The sequence below is a fragment of the Peromyscus maniculatus genome, chromosome 20, assembly GCF_049852395.1.
Source record: "Peromyscus maniculatus bairdii isolate BWxNUB_F1_BW_parent chromosome 20, HU_Pman_BW_mat_3.1, whole genome shotgun sequence".
NCBI lineage: Eukaryota > Metazoa > Chordata > Mammalia > Rodentia > Cricetidae > Peromyscus > Peromyscus maniculatus.
The window spans coordinates 45,932,751-45,948,134 of record NC_134871.1 but is presented as its reverse complement, the minus strand read 5'-3'; the positions used below and the strand labels follow the sequence as shown (position 1 = coordinate 45,948,134).

General features: G+C 59.5%; 3 protein-coding genes across 13 annotated transcripts; 1 reads left to right on the top strand and 2 right to left on the bottom strand.

Annotated features, from left to right (window-relative positions):
- The first annotated feature begins 54 nt into the window (after positions 1 to 54).
- Recql4 (RecQ like helicase 4) lies at positions 55 to 6,883 on the top strand. Of its 10 annotated transcripts, none has more exons than XM_076556184.1 (22): positions 57 to 241; positions 325 to 358; positions 437 to 540; positions 739 to 882; positions 1,171 to 1,887; positions 1,970 to 2,096; positions 2,197 to 2,304; positions 2,404 to 2,502; positions 3,074 to 3,166; positions 3,245 to 3,381; positions 3,673 to 3,756; positions 3,830 to 4,006; positions 4,086 to 4,265; positions 4,350 to 4,491; positions 4,582 to 4,844; positions 5,001 to 5,253; positions 5,335 to 5,464; positions 5,548 to 5,717; positions 5,808 to 5,970; positions 6,048 to 6,189; positions 6,369 to 6,477; positions 6,567 to 6,883. In XM_076556184.1, the coding sequence occupies exons 1-22, from the start codon at positions 158 to 160 to the stop codon at positions 6,689 to 6,691; spliced, it is 3,585 nt and encodes a 1,194-aa protein (XP_076412299.1). In that variant the 5' UTR covers positions 57 to 157; the 3' UTR covers positions 6,692 to 6,883. The 10 variants fall into 10 exon arrangements, with proteins under 10 accessions (XP_076412294.1, XP_042121276.1, XP_076412296.1 ...); XM_006989370.4 differs by having other exon boundaries at positions 5,790 to 5,970; XM_076556183.1 differs by having other exon boundaries at positions 718 to 882.
- Positions 6,257 to 9,286, bottom strand: Slc33a2 (solute carrier family 33 member 2). The gene is made up of 5 exons (XM_006989371.4): positions 8,110 to 9,286; positions 7,628 to 7,775; positions 7,422 to 7,546; positions 7,241 to 7,350; positions 6,257 to 7,160 (listed from the first exon to the last, which is right to left on the bottom strand). The coding sequence occupies exons 1-5, from the start codon at positions 8,789 to 8,791 to the stop codon at positions 6,987 to 6,989; spliced, it is 1,239 nt and encodes a 412-aa protein (XP_006989433.1). The 5' UTR covers positions 8,792 to 9,286; the 3' UTR covers positions 6,257 to 6,986.
- Positions 9,287 to 10,821: 1,535 nt separating this feature from the next.
- Positions 10,822 to 15,056, bottom strand: Gpt (glutamic--pyruvic transaminase). Of its 2 annotated transcripts, none has more exons than XM_016007639.3 (12): positions 14,643 to 15,056; positions 13,452 to 13,637; positions 13,229 to 13,318; positions 13,041 to 13,149; positions 12,794 to 12,927; positions 12,405 to 12,648; positions 12,115 to 12,194; positions 11,874 to 12,010; positions 11,578 to 11,752; positions 11,314 to 11,469; positions 11,122 to 11,234; positions 10,822 to 11,050 (listed from the first exon to the last, which is right to left on the bottom strand). In XM_016007639.3, the coding sequence occupies exons 2-12, from the start codon at positions 13,611 to 13,613 to the stop codon at positions 10,960 to 10,962; spliced, it is 1,491 nt and encodes a 496-aa protein (XP_015863125.1). In that variant the 5' UTR covers positions 13,614 to 13,637; positions 14,643 to 15,056; the 3' UTR covers positions 10,822 to 10,959. The 2 variants fall into 2 exon arrangements, with proteins under 2 accessions (XP_015863125.1, XP_015863126.1); XM_016007640.3 differs by lacking the exon at positions 14,643 to 15,056 and adding an exon at positions 14,070 to 14,173.
- Positions 15,057 to 15,384: the final 328 nt, after the last annotated feature.

The window sequence follows — 15,384 nt, the reverse complement described above, 5'->3', positions numbered from 1 at the left end:
GTGGCGCGCCGCGATGACGCAGCACCCCGCATGGCCCGCCCCTCGAGGGCCCAGCGAATTGGCTGCCCGGCGCCGCCCGGCGCCAGCTCCCATTGGCTAAGAACGAGACTCTTCCCACGACGGCGGGAGATTTCCCGAGACTCAGGCTCCGGCTGCCATGGACCGGCTGGCGAGCGTCCGCGCCCGGCTGCAGCAGTGGGAACGCGCTTTCGCACGGCTGCACGGGAGACGGCCAGCGCAGGTGAGGTGGGGGTTGGGGGCCGGACAGGGCTGGGCGTGGGGACCCAAGTGCAGCCTGTGGCTGACCAGCTTCTTCTCTCCCAGGAGGATGTGGAGGCGGCACCCGAGGAGACCCGCGGTGAGCGCTGGGCTGGCGGGCCTGGGACAGGGCTGATGGTGGTAGGTGTGCCCTGACCCCCGACCCCTGCCTTCTCAGCGCTCTACCGTGAGTACCGGAACCTAAAACAGGCAGTGCGCCAGGCTCAGGACGGACGCCGCCGCATCCCAGAGCAGTCTCTTGCCGCCGAGGCAGCTGAGGAGGTATACTGGCCCTTGATCCCTGTCAGCGTTCGGTATGGTCAAATGGCAGGAGCCAAGGGCTGTTGCGGCCACGCCTCCACGGGGCACAAAAGTTGGGTGGCCAGGCCCTCCCATGGGGGGTTAAAGGAAAGCTCTGGAGGCACGTCTGTGCCCATTCCATCTTTTAACCTGGTCTAGGCCGCTACTGTCCACTTGCAGGCGCGGGAGCCAAGCTGCTGGGGTCCCCACCTGAATCGAGCTGCAACCCAGAATACACAGCCTATGCCCAGGCAGAGACCACTGAGTTCAGTACAAGACTATGGGAAGAGGCTCAAAGCCAATCTGAAAAAAACAAAGCTGCAGGTAAGAAGTGGAGGGGAACCCAGAACTGCCTTTGGCTCTGGGGTGGTTTGCCAGGGCCCCTCTGTGTCCACCCTTCCTTACACACACACACACACACACACACACACACACAGAGAGAGAGAGAGAGAGAGGGAGACACAGAGAGAGAGAGAGACTCCTGTATTAAGTGGGGCTAGGCTCCTAAGGTGCTCACAGGTACCTCACTCTCCGCTTCTTGTCTGTCCCAAACTTCTGCAGTAGCCCCGGGGTCCTGAGACCCTACTTGCTGTTCTGTCTTTCCCAACCTAGACTAGGCCAACCCTGAGCCCCAAACTCCAGCCTCAGAAGAGATCCTTGTCCACGGTGCCCACCCTAAGGCCGCCAGACCCAGGGACCTGTCCAGATGAAACTAATGATGAACTTCCTCGGCTTCCTGAGCCCCAGCCAAGGCTAGGCCAGCTCCAACAGCTTCAGGCCTCCCTGAGCCTGAGGCTGAGTTCCCTAGACCCTGGCTGGTTGGAGCGGTGTCAGGACGGGTTTTCAGAGGCTCCCAGTGCCTGTGGGCTTGACCTGGATGCAAAGGAGTCACAACCGCAGATACCAGGCAAGGTGAATGTCCCTGATCCTGGGATCCATTCAGAAGGATCTTCACAGAGCTCAGAGGCCCTAGCCCTGCAGCCACAGAGCCCCAAATCCAGCAACAATAAAGACAGGAAACGGAAATGGAGTGAGAATTCCGAGGACTTTGCACAAGCCCAGGACAGCAGCCAAGCAGAACTGCTATCTGAGGGAGCCAGGGCTGCAGCCCATGAGAAAGACCCTCCGGGAGAGCATGCACAAGGGAATGCATCTCAGCCCCGAGAGTCCTCAAATCAGGCCAGGACAGAGAAGGCCAAGGGCACAGCCCAGCTCCACAGCTCCCCGCGACCAGCTCTCCTGGACAGAGGGAACTACGTTCGGCTCAACATGAAACAGAAGTGTTATGTACGAGTTGGGGCCAATCGAGGCAGGCTTCTCCGAAAGCAGGTGAGACAGGGTTGAGTGGAACAAGCCAACCTTTCCTCTCCCCCCATCTCCCTCTTAAAGACTCCCTGGGGACCTCCCCCAGGTATGGAAGCAAAAGTGGAAGAAGAAAAGAGAGCAGTTTGGGGGAAGTGGACCCAGAGCCACAGTCAAGGACACTTGTTTCCGGTGTGGACAGTCTGGTCACTGGGCATCCCAGTGCTCCCAGCCAGGTGAGCCTCTGCCATGAGTATTGGATCATTTAACCACTTGGGGTGGGGATGGGGGGAACTACTTACGAAAAGGTTCTACCAGCTCTTAACCCTGGTCCAGGCTCCACCCAGACCTTCCAGGAGGAAGGCGGCAGGGATGACAAACAGCCCGTTTCCGCTTTGGAAGAAGTGGCACAGATGACAGGCGCTACTTCCTGTCACCTCTCTGGTGAGTGAGGGGGGAATGGGTGAAGGGGAGGCCATCATGCCCGGATGGCTCTGTCTATTCTGGTGCTCCCACATCACCCTCTCTTGCCTATCTAAGCAGGTGAGGACACAGAACCTGATGGGCCAAAGCTACAAGTACCCTGTCCGCCCCGCCCAATGTTGCCCCTCTACCCACCAGGGCCCTTGGGGCAGGTAGCAGGTGAGTGAAACTTAATGGTCCAGAGTCTTTTGTTTGTTTTTGGTTTTTTTGAGACAGGGTTTCTCTGTTTAGCTTTGGAGCCTTTCCTGGAACTCACTCTGTAGCCCAGGCTGGCCTGGAACTCACAAGAGAGCCACCTGGCTCTGCCTCCCGAGTGCTGGGATTAAAGGCGTGCGCCACCACCGCCCGGCTGGTCCAGAGTCTTTACCAATACATGTCTTAGTGTTCTATTGCTGTAAAGACACCATGACCACGACAGCGCTTATAAAACATTTAATTGGGGCTTGCATACCGTTTCAGCAACTTAGTCCATGATCATGGTGGGAAGCAGAAAGGCAGGCATGGTGCCAGAGAAGTAGCTGAGAGCTTTACATCCTGATCGACAGGCAGAGAGACACACTGGACCTGGCCTGGACCTTTGAAACCCTCACAGCCCACCCCTAGTGACACACTTCTAACAAAGCCACACCTCCTGATCCTTCCCAAACAGTTCACCACATGGGGACTAAGCCTGCAAATAGATGCACCTATAGGGCCCATTCTCACCAAACCACCACAACTGTGTCCACAGAAAGCCCTGCTGAGGTGTTCCAGGCCCTACAGCAGCTGGGGCACCAAGCCTTCCGCCCCGGCCAAGAACGTGCAGTCATGCGGATTCTTTCTGGTAGGTGTGGCTGCCTAGGAACCGCACCAGGCTGTGTCTGGTCCATCGGGCCTCATAGCTGCCTTTTGTCCTGTCCAGGCATCTCCACTCTGTTAGTGTTGCCCACGGGTGCTGGCAAGTCTCTCTGTTACCAACTTCCTGCGCTGCTCTATGCCCGGCGAAGCCCCTGCCTCACCCTGGTGGTCTCTCCTCTCCTGTCACTCATGGATGACCAGGTACCTGAAAAGTTTGAAAACTGACACTTCTGGTACCCTTCGGGGCTTCTCGTTCTTTGAACACACCAGTGGCCAGCTGACCTTCCTAAGGCTAGCACAGCCGAGTGCCCAGTGTTTACCATCTAGTTCCTTATCTCTGGGGTACCCAGGCCCATAGGTGGCTGTCTGGCACTGAATTTTTCCCCCTAAGACCCGGCGTCTGATGCTTTTCCTTCCTGTGGGTCGAGTAGCTCTGAGAGAAGGTAGTAGCAGCTTGAGCTGTGCTAGGCTATGACAACATTGCATTTCCAGGTGTCTGACCTGCCTTTGTGTCTGAAGGCAGCTTGCCTCCACTCAGGTATGACCAAGAAACAACGAGAATCTGTCTTGAAAAAGGTCAGGAGGGCCCTCGTGGACGGGTGGTAGCGGGCATCCACCCGGGCAGTGTCCACAACCCTCTTCCCTTCAGGTGAAGGCAGCCCAGGTGCATGTGCTGATTGTGTCCCCCGAGGCCTTGGTCGGGTGTGGGGCCAACTTCCCCCAGGCCACTCAGCTGCCTCCAGTTGCCTTCGCCTGCATTGATGAGGTCCACTGCCTCTCTCAGTGGTCCCACAACTTCCGGCCCTGCTACCTGCGAGTCTGCAAAGTGAGCCTTCGTCGGGGTCGAGATGGAGGTGGACCGGGACCCGGGTGGGCTACGTGACTCGATCCTGTCCCTGCTTCAGGTACTCCGGGAGCACATGGGCGTGCGCTGCTTTTTGGGTCTCACAGCCACAGCCACGCGAAGCACTGCGCGCGATGTGGCCCAGCACCTGGGCATAACCGAAGAGCTTGAGCTCAGTGGGCTGGCCACCATCCCTGCCAATCTGCACCTCTCCGTGTCCATGGACAGAGACTCAGACCAGGTAGGTGTGTACATACCAGGGACCCCGTCAGGAGCCACCCCACCCCACCCCACCCCCGCCACGTCAATCACTCCTTCCTGCCAGGCTCTGGTGACCTTGCTGCGGGGTGACCGTTTTTGCGCCCTGGATTCTATCATCGTTTACTGCACTCGGCGGAAGGACACAGAACGGGTGGCTGCCCTCCTCCGGACCTGCCTGTCTGTGGTGACGCATCCAAGGCCTAAAGGTAGGCGTGTGTGGGGTCTGGCCCCCAGAGGCCCTTTCCTCTGCATGCCTGCTGTGGTCCCCTCAACCGCTTGTACACCTTCCTCTAAAGGTTGTGGCCCTGAGGCTGTGGCCGAAGCATACCATGCTGGCATGTGCGGCCAGGAACGGCGACGAGTGCAGCAGGCCTTCATGCAGGGCCACCTGCGGGTGGTGGTGGCCACCGTAGCCTTCGGGATGGGGCTGGACCGGCCAGATGTTCGGGCTGTGCTACACCTGGGGCTGCCCCCAAGCTTCGAGAGCTACGTGCAAGCGATCGGCCGCGCGGGACGTGATGGGAAGCCTGCCCACTGCCACCTGTTCCTGCAGCCCCAGGTCGGCACCCGCATCTCCCCCAGGCGAGGCTAGACCCAGGGGTTCCGCCGCTCCTGCGCCCTGCCGCTTCAGTCGCAGCTGCCGTCCTGTGTTACCGGCAGCCGCCACTCCAGCCCCGAGGGCTACAGCCGTGTGCCTGTGACTGTCTCGGTGCAGGGTGAAGACCTCTGGGAACTGCGCAGACATGCCCATGCTGATGGCACCGACTTCTGGGCTGTGAAGAGACTGGTGCAGCGTGTGTTCCCGCCCTGCATGTGCGCCTCGAGGCCCGTGACCAACTCCCTGCTGGGGGAGGCCAGAGAGCACAATGGCCAGCCAGCAACCCCTGGAGTGGGACCGGCCTGCCCGGGCCACAAGCGGGTGCTCCCAGTGCAGTCCACAGTACAGGCTCTGGACATGACAGAGGAGGGTAAGGAGCCGCGAAGATGCGGGGGTGGGAGGGCTAGAGGCTACCCCCCCCCCCAGCGCCTGAGCCTCCCTCTGTCTCTAGCTATCGAGACTCTGCTGTGCTACCTGGAACTCCACCCTCGCCGCTGGCTGCAGCTGCTGCCATGCACCTATGCCCATTGCCATCTGCGCTGCCCCGGGGGCTGTGCCCAGCTGCAAGCTCTGGCCCACAGGTGAGCATACCTCCCCTCGGGCCAAGGCTAAAGCCGAGAACCCGGGCTGCCGGCCACATACTCCTTTGTCCCCTCGGGCACAGGTGTCCCCCTCTGGCCGCAGGCTGGGCCAAGTGGCCACCCAAAGAGACCCGTCAGGGCAGCAGCTCCCTGGAGTTTGACATGGTGGAGCTGGCCGACTCGATGGGCTGGGAGCTGGCCTCCGTACGGCGGGCTCTGCACCAGCTGCAATCGGACCAACAGCCAAAGAGAGGTATGCCCGTCCCTCCCCAGCCGGGCTGGTGCGAGCCGCCTGGCCGCCTCCGACCGGCACACTCGCTCACAGGTGCACCGCGCGGCACAGGGGTGCATGTGGAGTTCAGCGAGTTGGCCTTCTCCCTGCTCAGTCCTGGAGACCTGACAGATGAGGAGAAGGACCAGATCTGTGACTTTCTGTACAGCCGCGTGCAGGCTCGTGAACGCAAGGCCCTGGCCCACCTGCGCCACATATCCAAGGCCTTTCGCAGGTGGGAAGGAGGGAGGCAGGGCCTAGGCCGCCCACTCCGACCCCATGGGCGCTCTTGACAGATCTGCCCCTCCCCAGTGTGGCCTTCCCCAGCTGTGGACCCTGTCTCGAGCAGTCCGATGAGGAGCGCAGCAACCGGTTGAAGACCTTGCTCAGCCACTACTTTGAGGAAGAGGAATCGGTGGCGGATGAGCAGGGTCCAGAGCCCGGGCAGAATGAGGTAAGTGCCACCCCCCTGAGGACGATTCCCAAAGCCAAGAAGAATGACATACCAGCACACAACCCAATCCCACGCTCCAACCCCTGCCTGGCCCAAGGTTTCTTGGGCTGCTTGGGGTGTGGTTTTATGTGACAGATGCCATGAGGGCTGAGGGGAGGTCACATGCCATCCTCCCACAGCTTCAGGACTGGGAGGACCATATTCGTCGTGATGTCCGTCAGCTCCTGTCCGTGAGGCCAGAGGAAAGGTTTTCAGGACGGGCTGTGGCCCGCATCTTCCATGGCATTGGTGAGGGCCAGGGGGCTGCCTGATGTGGGCAGGAGCTGGGCAGTAGAGTCGAGCTGACTCCTCAAGCCTCTGTTTCTTCTCCATCATAGCGAGTCCGTGCTACCCAGCCCAGGTATATGGGCAGGACCGGCGCTTCTGGAGAAAGTATCTACATCTGAACTTCCACACCCTGATGCGCCTGGCTACAGAGGAGCTCCTGCTGATAGGCCGATAACCACCCTCCATGGGAGAGGGCTCCATGATGGAGACATGAGGCAAGCCAGACTGTGGCCACTACAGAGAGGGTGTCGGGTTCACCTGCTCATCAAGGCGATGATGTAGCCATGACTGACCAGTAGGCAAAAACCTCCCAGCTACAGGCAGGGAACAAGAAGATCCAAAGTGCCAAATAAAAAGCATTCAGGAATTTTCTGTCCTTTCTGGGAACACGGTCCTCAGTTTGAGGATAGCTACATCTCTATGTTTCAGACAGCCCGGCCGTCCATAGCTTTATTGGCTTTACGGACAGCTCAGGTCAGGTTGCTGGGTGCCAGGCTGAGATCCAGAATGGGCAACCCTGAGAGGACAAGGAAGGCAGCAAAGCAGAGGTGCGGGCCCAGGCCATCAGCCAGCACGCCAGCCAGGGTGCCTGGTAGCAGCTTGCCCAGCAGTTCCAGAGTGGCCAGGAGGCTGTAATGCGTGGCCTGGGGGTGGTAATACAGATCAGGGCCTAAGTGGCTCCCTCGCCCTGTGGCCCCCGGGCATCCCTGCCCCGCCTTCTTACCTGCAGGGCTCTGGGTGCCAGCTGGCTGCAGTGCATCATCACGGTGAAGGTGGCGGTGGTGACCACACCGCCCAGAAACTGCTGTAGACACAGGCTCAGGAAAGCTGTCCCTGGGGGAGCAAAGGTCAGTGGGGCCCCAGGCTCTTGGCCCCTCCCTCCTTCCTCGAGGCTAACCTCTCACCTCTCGTGATTGTGCCAGGGTCCAGACTGGCCCCTGGGGTACTGAGGTAGAAAAGCAGAGCCATCTGGCAGGCCAGACTCCCAAGGCGTAGCTGCAGCACTGACCTCAGGAGGGGGAGAGGCTGCCTGGGGTGGGAATTGGATATGGTAAGATTCCCTAGGAGACGGGTGGAGATGAGGGTCGGATTAGGGTTGGGGAGTGCTTACCAGTGCCTGGCCAGCAGAGCCCCACCTAAAGAGGAGCCAGCAATGGAGCAGGTCATAGCGCCCAAGCCACTCCATAGCCCCAGGTCTGAGGCAGAAGCACCGTGGTCCATCAGGAGAAGTGGGAACAAGCTGCCAGCTCCCTGCTCACCTGCAGGAGACCATAAGCAAGGATGGTCCCCCCTCCTTTCTCCCTTCCTGGGGCGGGCTCTAACCCCCAGGCCCCTGCTCGCCTTCATTTTCACGGGCCCCAGGTGTTAGAAAAAGCCGGGCCTTCCAGCCCAGTTAGTTTGAGGCACCATCCAGGTTACCAGTGGGCTGTGGCTGAAGCCGAGGAAGTCGGGAGGTGAGGCAAGACTGAGCGGCAGAGCTCTGGGGAGTGCTGCGCTGATACCCCAGAGTAGGGCAGAACCCTAAGTGGGCTTCAGGGCCCCAGGGAAGTTAGGGCTCCTGCTTGGTGTTGCCTGACTCAAAGCCACACTCACCCAGCTTGTAGGTGAGCACAAAGCCTGCTGTCCAGAGGGTCCCAGGCACAGCCAGCAAATCTTGTAGGAGATAGGACGTGGGGGTGGTTTGCTCGGAGACCTGAGGCCAAGGCAGCTGTCCCAAGGCTGGTGCAGCCCAGGCTAAGGCAGCAGCCAGCCAGTAGGTGGCAGCTAGGAGCAGAAAAAGCCATGGCCAGGACAGGGTCGGGAAGAGGACCAGCAGCCCACCCCCAGCCAGTGCTGACCCCAGCTTGTAAGCCACCACCTGTACAGTGTTCCCAGCTCCCAGCTCCTTTGGCTCCAGCAGCTGCACAGCGACTGTGTCCAGGGCCACGTCCTGCACCGCTGCACCCAGATTAAGCAGCAGCAGCAGCCCCATCATGATGATGGGCAGCCCTGCCTGGCCAGCTTGTGGGGGCGGGAACACGGCCAGCAGTCCACACACCAGGCCCAGGGCCACTGTGCTGAGTGTTAACCAGACCCGAGGGGAGCCCCGCCTGTCCACCAGTGGCGCCCACGCCAGTTTTAACAGCCATGGAACATACAACCCCTTGGTCAGACCCACACGCGTCAGGGAGAGACCATGGCCCCTCAGTAAAATGGGCAGCAAGCTGGACTGCAGTCCATAGGGCAGACCCTGCACAAGATAGAGGCCGGCCAGCAGCAGCAGCTTCCCATGCATGGCCAGATCGTGGTTCAGATGGCTCAGGGTGGGAAGTCACGGTCTAGTCCGTCTACATAGGGTCAGGAACAATCAGGCCGGGATCCCGAGTGCGCACCGGGGGCCCCCAATGTCCCGGAAGTACCGAAGTTGGGAGAAAACGCAGAGGAACAGATCTGAGCGCGATGGGCCTGCGCGCAGCCATTGGCTACCAGCATGCTTTGCGCAGGGGTCAGGCTAAGGGAGAGGCGGGGCTCCTCTGGCTGAGGGTGGAGCCAACTCCCTACAGATAACCTTCGCAGACCAAGAACATCTGCTCTGGCGCCCCTGGTGACAAACCGGAACACAGACGCCTGCTTCTCGTGCTCCCCGCCGGTAGGAGTGAGTACCTGGGAAGGAAGCTGAGGTACAGGGATCTTCCATTCTGCTCAGTGGTTGCCAGATTCGTTCCAGAAGCACTTTCTAAAATTATTTGTTTGTTTGTTTGATTGTTTATTTATGGGAGACAGGGTTTCTCTGTGTAGCCCTGTTGTCCTGGAACTCACTCTGTAGACCAGGCTGGCCTCAAACTCACAGAGATCTGCCTGCCTCTGCCTCCTGTGTGCTGGGATTAAAGGCGTGGGCATTCCTTCCTTCCTTCCTTCTTTTTTCTTTTCTTTTCTTTCTCCGGAGCTGAGGACCGAACCCAGGGCCTTGCACTTGCTAGGCAAGTGCTCTACCACTGAGCTAAATCCCCAACCCCGGCGTGTGCATTTCTAATACTCGGCTCCCCATACCTTGCTATGACTGTGGCGTCAGAGCCTCCTCCCCAAGGCAGTGCTACCTCAGATGCTAGAGTTTTGTGGGAAAGGTCAGGACCCAATCAGCTTCTGCCCATGACTCCTGCTTCCCTTACAGTGTTTAGTGAGGGTAGCTCATCGGGCACACATGATTCCGGCCCTGCAAGGAAGGCTCATGCCCAATCTCTTCCCCCTTCCCAGAGCTGTGCCCTCCCAAGGCCACAATAAGGCTGTTCAATGAGACCTTGGGTTAAGAACTGACTCCCTGGAGGACAACTGGGTACTGCCTTTGTGTCCAAGTCTGAGCATCCCGGCATTGCCTTGCTTCCACTGAGAGGCTGTCCTGTCGCTTCCAGATAGTCTCAGGGTCCGGGTTTTCCTATCCATAAAATGGGTTCTACTTTTGGGCATGGTTGTGAGCACCTATCATTTCAGCTACTCAGGCTGAGGCAAGAGCATCATGCATTTAAGGTTGACTGGATTAACTTAGCAAGACCATGTCTTAAAACTGAAGAAGGGTGGTGGGCAGGAAATAGTTCAATGGTCTACATTCAGTCCCTAGCACCACAAATAACTTGGGGTGAGGGATGCCTGCTGTTGCCTCCCTCAGAGGACCACCGCAGGCCCCACAAGTGAATACAGCAGTACCTGCTGTGCACAGGGGCGCATACTTTCCTGAGCCTCCACCCCAGGATGTTTCCTCCCGTTAGCACCCATCTGCCCCTAGGGTTCCGAGAGGTGGTTTGCAAAGACCCTCCCCTGCATTGCTGGGCACCAGTCTCCCCTAGCCCTTGTCACCCTTAACTTGGTTGTAACCCTGCTTAACAGCTCCACCCTGTGGTTGGCACAGGAAGTGCCCAGAACAAGGCGCACATTTGTGTATCCTAGGGAAGTTACTATTTCTGACGCAACCTCTAAGATCTCTCTCCCCTGGGATTCCCTGCAACTCATCCCCTCCCAAGTGCCTCTGGAGTGGCCCCAAAAGGCAGATGTGATCCACACCTGCCTTCACACTCTTTACTTATATGTTAGTTGATTTTCACGGGTCATCACGTGCCCCACATTTAAAACCATAATGAAGACCTAGCCTACAGATGCACCTGTCTCTTAAGACAAATGGATGAGTGACAGTCTGAAGGGCCCTTTCCTGGGAGCCGTCCCTAACGACTCCTTTAGATGAGGTGTCCAGTGTCCCTCGAGTGGGGTCCATGTGCCTATTCAAAGCCAATCAGGTAAATCAAAAGCTGGGGTCCCCCAGGCAGCCACTTCAAGTCAGGCTGACACCCAGCTTTATTAGGGACCTGCAGGGACAGGTACCCAGGCCCTAGGCAAAAGCAGCAAATACTGAAGCTCCCAAGGCCCCTCAGTTTGTTCAGTCAGAGGCCGTCCAGTGTGGTCCCAGCAGTGGCTTCAGGAATACTCTTGGGTGAACTTGGCATGGAAATGCCTCAGTTTTTCCAGCAGCAGCCGCAGCTTCTCCAGAGGGGGCAGAATGGTCATCCTGAAAAGGACAGACAGTAAGCCTGGGACACAGGCCTGTGTGTGGTGGGGTCAACACATACCAGGTCTCACCGGAAGTGATAAGTGCCTTCCTGCTGGCCAAAGCCACTCCCAGGTACCACGCAGATGCCAGTCTCCTCCAGGAGACGCAGGCAGAAGAACATGTCAGGGGCCAGGCCCAGTTCCTGGGGATCAGCAGGGTGGTCAGGTCACAGCACCCAGGCCAACACCCCGCTCAGCCCCCCATGACCCTGCATTCCCCACCTGAGCACGCTGCACTGCTCGTGGCGGCAGCTGCACTCGGGGGAAGGAATACATGGCACCCTGCACTGGGTTGCAGCGGATTCCAGGAGCCTCGTTGAAGACCTGCTCCGTGAGTTTAGCCTTGGCTGCCAACTCAGCCAGCACCTCCTGCCTCTCCTGCAACCACAGGAGGGAATTATGGGAGAGGGTTTCAATGTGCCCCCCCCTACAGTTCCACCCAAAGCTGGATCACCAGGCGTCTTCGGCCTGGTCTGGTCTGCTCACTGCTTGAAACTGCTTGAAGGACGGATCAGAGGGTGCCGGCGGACTGACCACCATGTCCATCAGGGCCTGGCCCGCCACTGGTGGGCACAGCCGTACGCTCATCAGTTTCGCCATCTGTTTCTGCACGTCAGCATCCATGTTCACCACCTCCACATAACCACCACGGAACCCGCATCTGCCGGGGACAACATGAGTTCAGGCTGGCCCGGGAAGAGGGTGTTGAGCCGTGGCATTGGCCCGAAAAAGCCCTCTGCCCGTCCAGCCTCACCGCTACCACCACCTGCGCCTGTACGCACTCGCCCATGTAGCCCTTAGAGACCGAGTGGAAAGAGGCGAGCTCCTGCTGAGTGGAGTACGGTGGCCCCATCTCCGTGAGCACCTTCTTGAATGAATGGAACTGAGAGCCCTCGGCGTACACATTGTCCTGGTAGACCTGCAGGGGCGGCGGCGTTGTTCAGGCTGGCTGCTGACCTGCTGTCCGCGGCCAGGAGTCCTCACCCCCCCCCTACTCCCCACCCCCCACCCCGGCGAATGTACCTCATCAGCCATCAGGAAGAGCCCCTCTTCGAAAGCAAAGCGGATCACGGCTTCGACGCACTCGCGGGTCTGCACCTGCCCTGCAGTGTGGAGATGCAGCACTGACAGGGGCAGCCATGGGCAGCAGAGAACCAAGCTCACTTGTGGCTCAGCCCGGGGGCGCACTTGGGTCAGGAGAGCTAGGGCCAGGTCTCAGAGGAAGAGGCGGGGCTGGGGGGAGGGGCGCGAGGAGGCGGGGCTAGCAGGGAAGGGTTGAGACTGAATGGGGCGGGGCAGATAGGGGGGCATACCGGTGGGGTTGCCAGGGTTGATGACACACAGTACGCGAGGGCAGCAGCGGTCACGTGCTTGGCACAGAGCGCGCCGCAGCTCGGCGATGTCTAGAGCCCAGGCACGCTCTTCGTCCAGGTAGTAGTCCACTTGCACGGCGTCCAGCTCCGCCAGCGCAGCCGAGTACAGTGGGTACTGAGGAATGGGAATGAGCACGCCCGTGCGGGCACGGCCTTCGCCGGCCACCAGCAGCTTGAGCACTGTCTGGGGGCGGGATAGGGAGCACGGCGTTAGTGCAACCAGGGTTGCACGCCCCACCCCGCCCCCACCCCACCGCTGCCCTGAGCCGCTGCCGCTGCCGCTGCACCAGACTGAGCCTGATCTAGCCAACACATAGGGGCTACTCTACCACGATGGCGTTGCTGGCGCCGGTGGACAGAAATATGTTGTTCGGGTCTGCAGGGATGCCTCCATCTCGCCTCTCTATGTACTGTGCCACATCTTCCCGGATCATCTGGATGCCAGAGCTAATGGTATAGGCACCTGAAAGAGGACAAGCTAGTGAGGGGGCCGGGCAAGTCCTGCAACCCTCCTAAGGGACCCGTCTCTCTCTGCCCCTCCCTAAGGCTTGGGCTCCATCTGGAGCAGGCGCTTACCCAGGCTGTGACCCCCGCATGCCTTCAAGATACGTTCTGCCCTTCTCTTGACATCATCTGGGAAGTCAGGGCTGCTCAGAAGACTGGGGTAGACACAGAGGGCCAGGACCTGGGGGAACCCAATACTGAGGCCAGGGCATTTGGGGAGGGGGGAAGGGGGGTGACCACAGGCAGGGCAGCAGCCTAACCTGGCGGAAGAAGGTAATGGGTCTCTGCCCCATGGCCTGTGCATCTCCAATGTTGGCATGGATGACTTCAGTAAAGGGCTTCTTGACTCCCTGGGGAAGAAGGGGAGCAGGCAGTGAGATGTGGCACCACCACCGTACTGCCGCTGGCCCACATTCCACTGGGCTGGGGACCAACTCAGCAACCCGAGTGTAGAGAAGGGCAGCAGGTGGCCCAAAGGAGTACCTGCCGCAGCTCCTGCTCCAGCTCCAAGGCACGCTGCACTATGGGTCCTCGAACCGCGTACTCCACCCTCCGCACACATGGGTTCATGGTATCCAGAGTTAACACCTTCCCCTTGAGTCCATTCCTTGAAGCCTGGCTTTGATCGTTCACTCTTGAGGCCATGACTGCTCAGCCCGGGGCAGGACACTGGCTCAGGAAGTAGAAGGGTCCAGATGGGGAATCGGGGCTGGGAATGGGGAAGTCTGCCGAGGTAAGACACCACCCTCTTCACCACAGCCTCCTGGCCCTACTGAAAGGGGCAGAAAGGACTGAAGGAGCCGGAGTGCCGTGCCGTGGGCCCCGCCCCACCAGTCTGGGCACAGATCTGCCCCAGGGAGCCGGAGGGAGTTGGTAAGGCGGCAGGCGGGGCTTGGGGCGAGGCCCAGTGCCGCCTAGTGTCCCCATGAGGGAGCAGGAGACCCACTTGGGGAGTAGGGACAGACGGACGGTTTGACATCTGACACCCTGGATATTGGGCAAAGAGGGCACTCGGCACATGGGCCTAGTGAGGACCACTGGAGACTGACCCCAGCCAGGCCCAGCTGAGGTCTAGCTCTCTCAGACCTGACACATACATACCCCATCTTTACTTAAGTGGACTTGTCGCCTAGGTAACTAGGCCGGGCCTTAGGAATCTGGGGAGCACTGGGGGAGGGGAGGGTTCCATGGGGACTGCCCGAGTGCTATGGGTGGACCTTGGTCCCTGATGAGCTCTGCAAGGGTTTGGGGGGAGGGGAAGAGACTAGAGACAGGACACAGAGTCCTGGACACCTCACCCCTGGACTACCCTCGTGTCCTTTCAATACATATCAGCCTAAGGTTGCCCTTAGGGCCACAGCCCAGGCCAAAAGTAACTAAGTCCCCTTCCTTCTTGCTCCTGATTGGTAGAGAGCAGGAAGTGAGCTCTGATAAGCCCAGAGAACCCCACTCCCACTGGCCTCGCAGGAAGCCTATAGGCCACGCTCAGCACTGGTCATCTAAGTGTCCCCCCACTGCTCTCCACCCCCCCATCTATGGCTCAGGCTGAGGGCTGGGGAGCCTGACTTCTAAGCTGGGCAGCAGGCAAATAGGAAGGCCTGAGGTGAGCCTTGATCCCTCTGATCCTGCAGGCTGAAAGGAACACCACATGAGGCCCTGTGGGGACACACTCACCTCTGATCTCTTGGCTCTGGTGCCACAGTGGCCTCCCGGCTCACTGGCCTCTCCCTGGCCCTCAGACCAGAGCACAGATGACTACAGGCCTGGCCCTGACAGAGCCTGGCCCTGCCTGCCTCCCGCAGGGCCCAAGGAGCAGTAATGCTGGCAGCTGGACGGCAGGCAGCAGCACAGAGTCACTCTAAATTTAACCAGCAGCCACCACCAGCCCTCCCCCAGGCCCTCCCAAGGACACTAACCCTCCAACCACAGGTGCTAGAGGAAGGACAGGCCCTGGAGATGGGCACGGGGCTGGCCAGGTCAGTGCCCAAGCCAAGCCAAATGCAATGGGCATGATCTAGAACTGCCTCCTTCCCTCCAGCCTGAGGCCCCTAAAGGGCCCCTCTCTGATGCATTGTGCCTAGCCAGCACAGCCTGAGTGGCCAAGTGCTTGTCACCTATACCAGCCCAGGCGGAAGCTGGCAGATATGCCCCAAGATCGGGGCTACGTGCCAGGAACTGAGACCATGACCCTGGGAAGAGCCTACGCCAGCCTTCTGCCTGTCTCGTCCTGCTGGCTCTGGCCCAATCCTATGGAAAACACTGTGTCCCTACTAGTCAGGGTCCCTGCCATCTCTGCATGGTTACCCTCCACACTCCCCATGAAGAGTCTTCTTCCAAACTCTCCTGCTGCCTTCAGGAAAGCAAAGGGTTACAGAGAAGCCTCCAAGACGCTGAACCAGCTAGCAGAGGTGGAGGT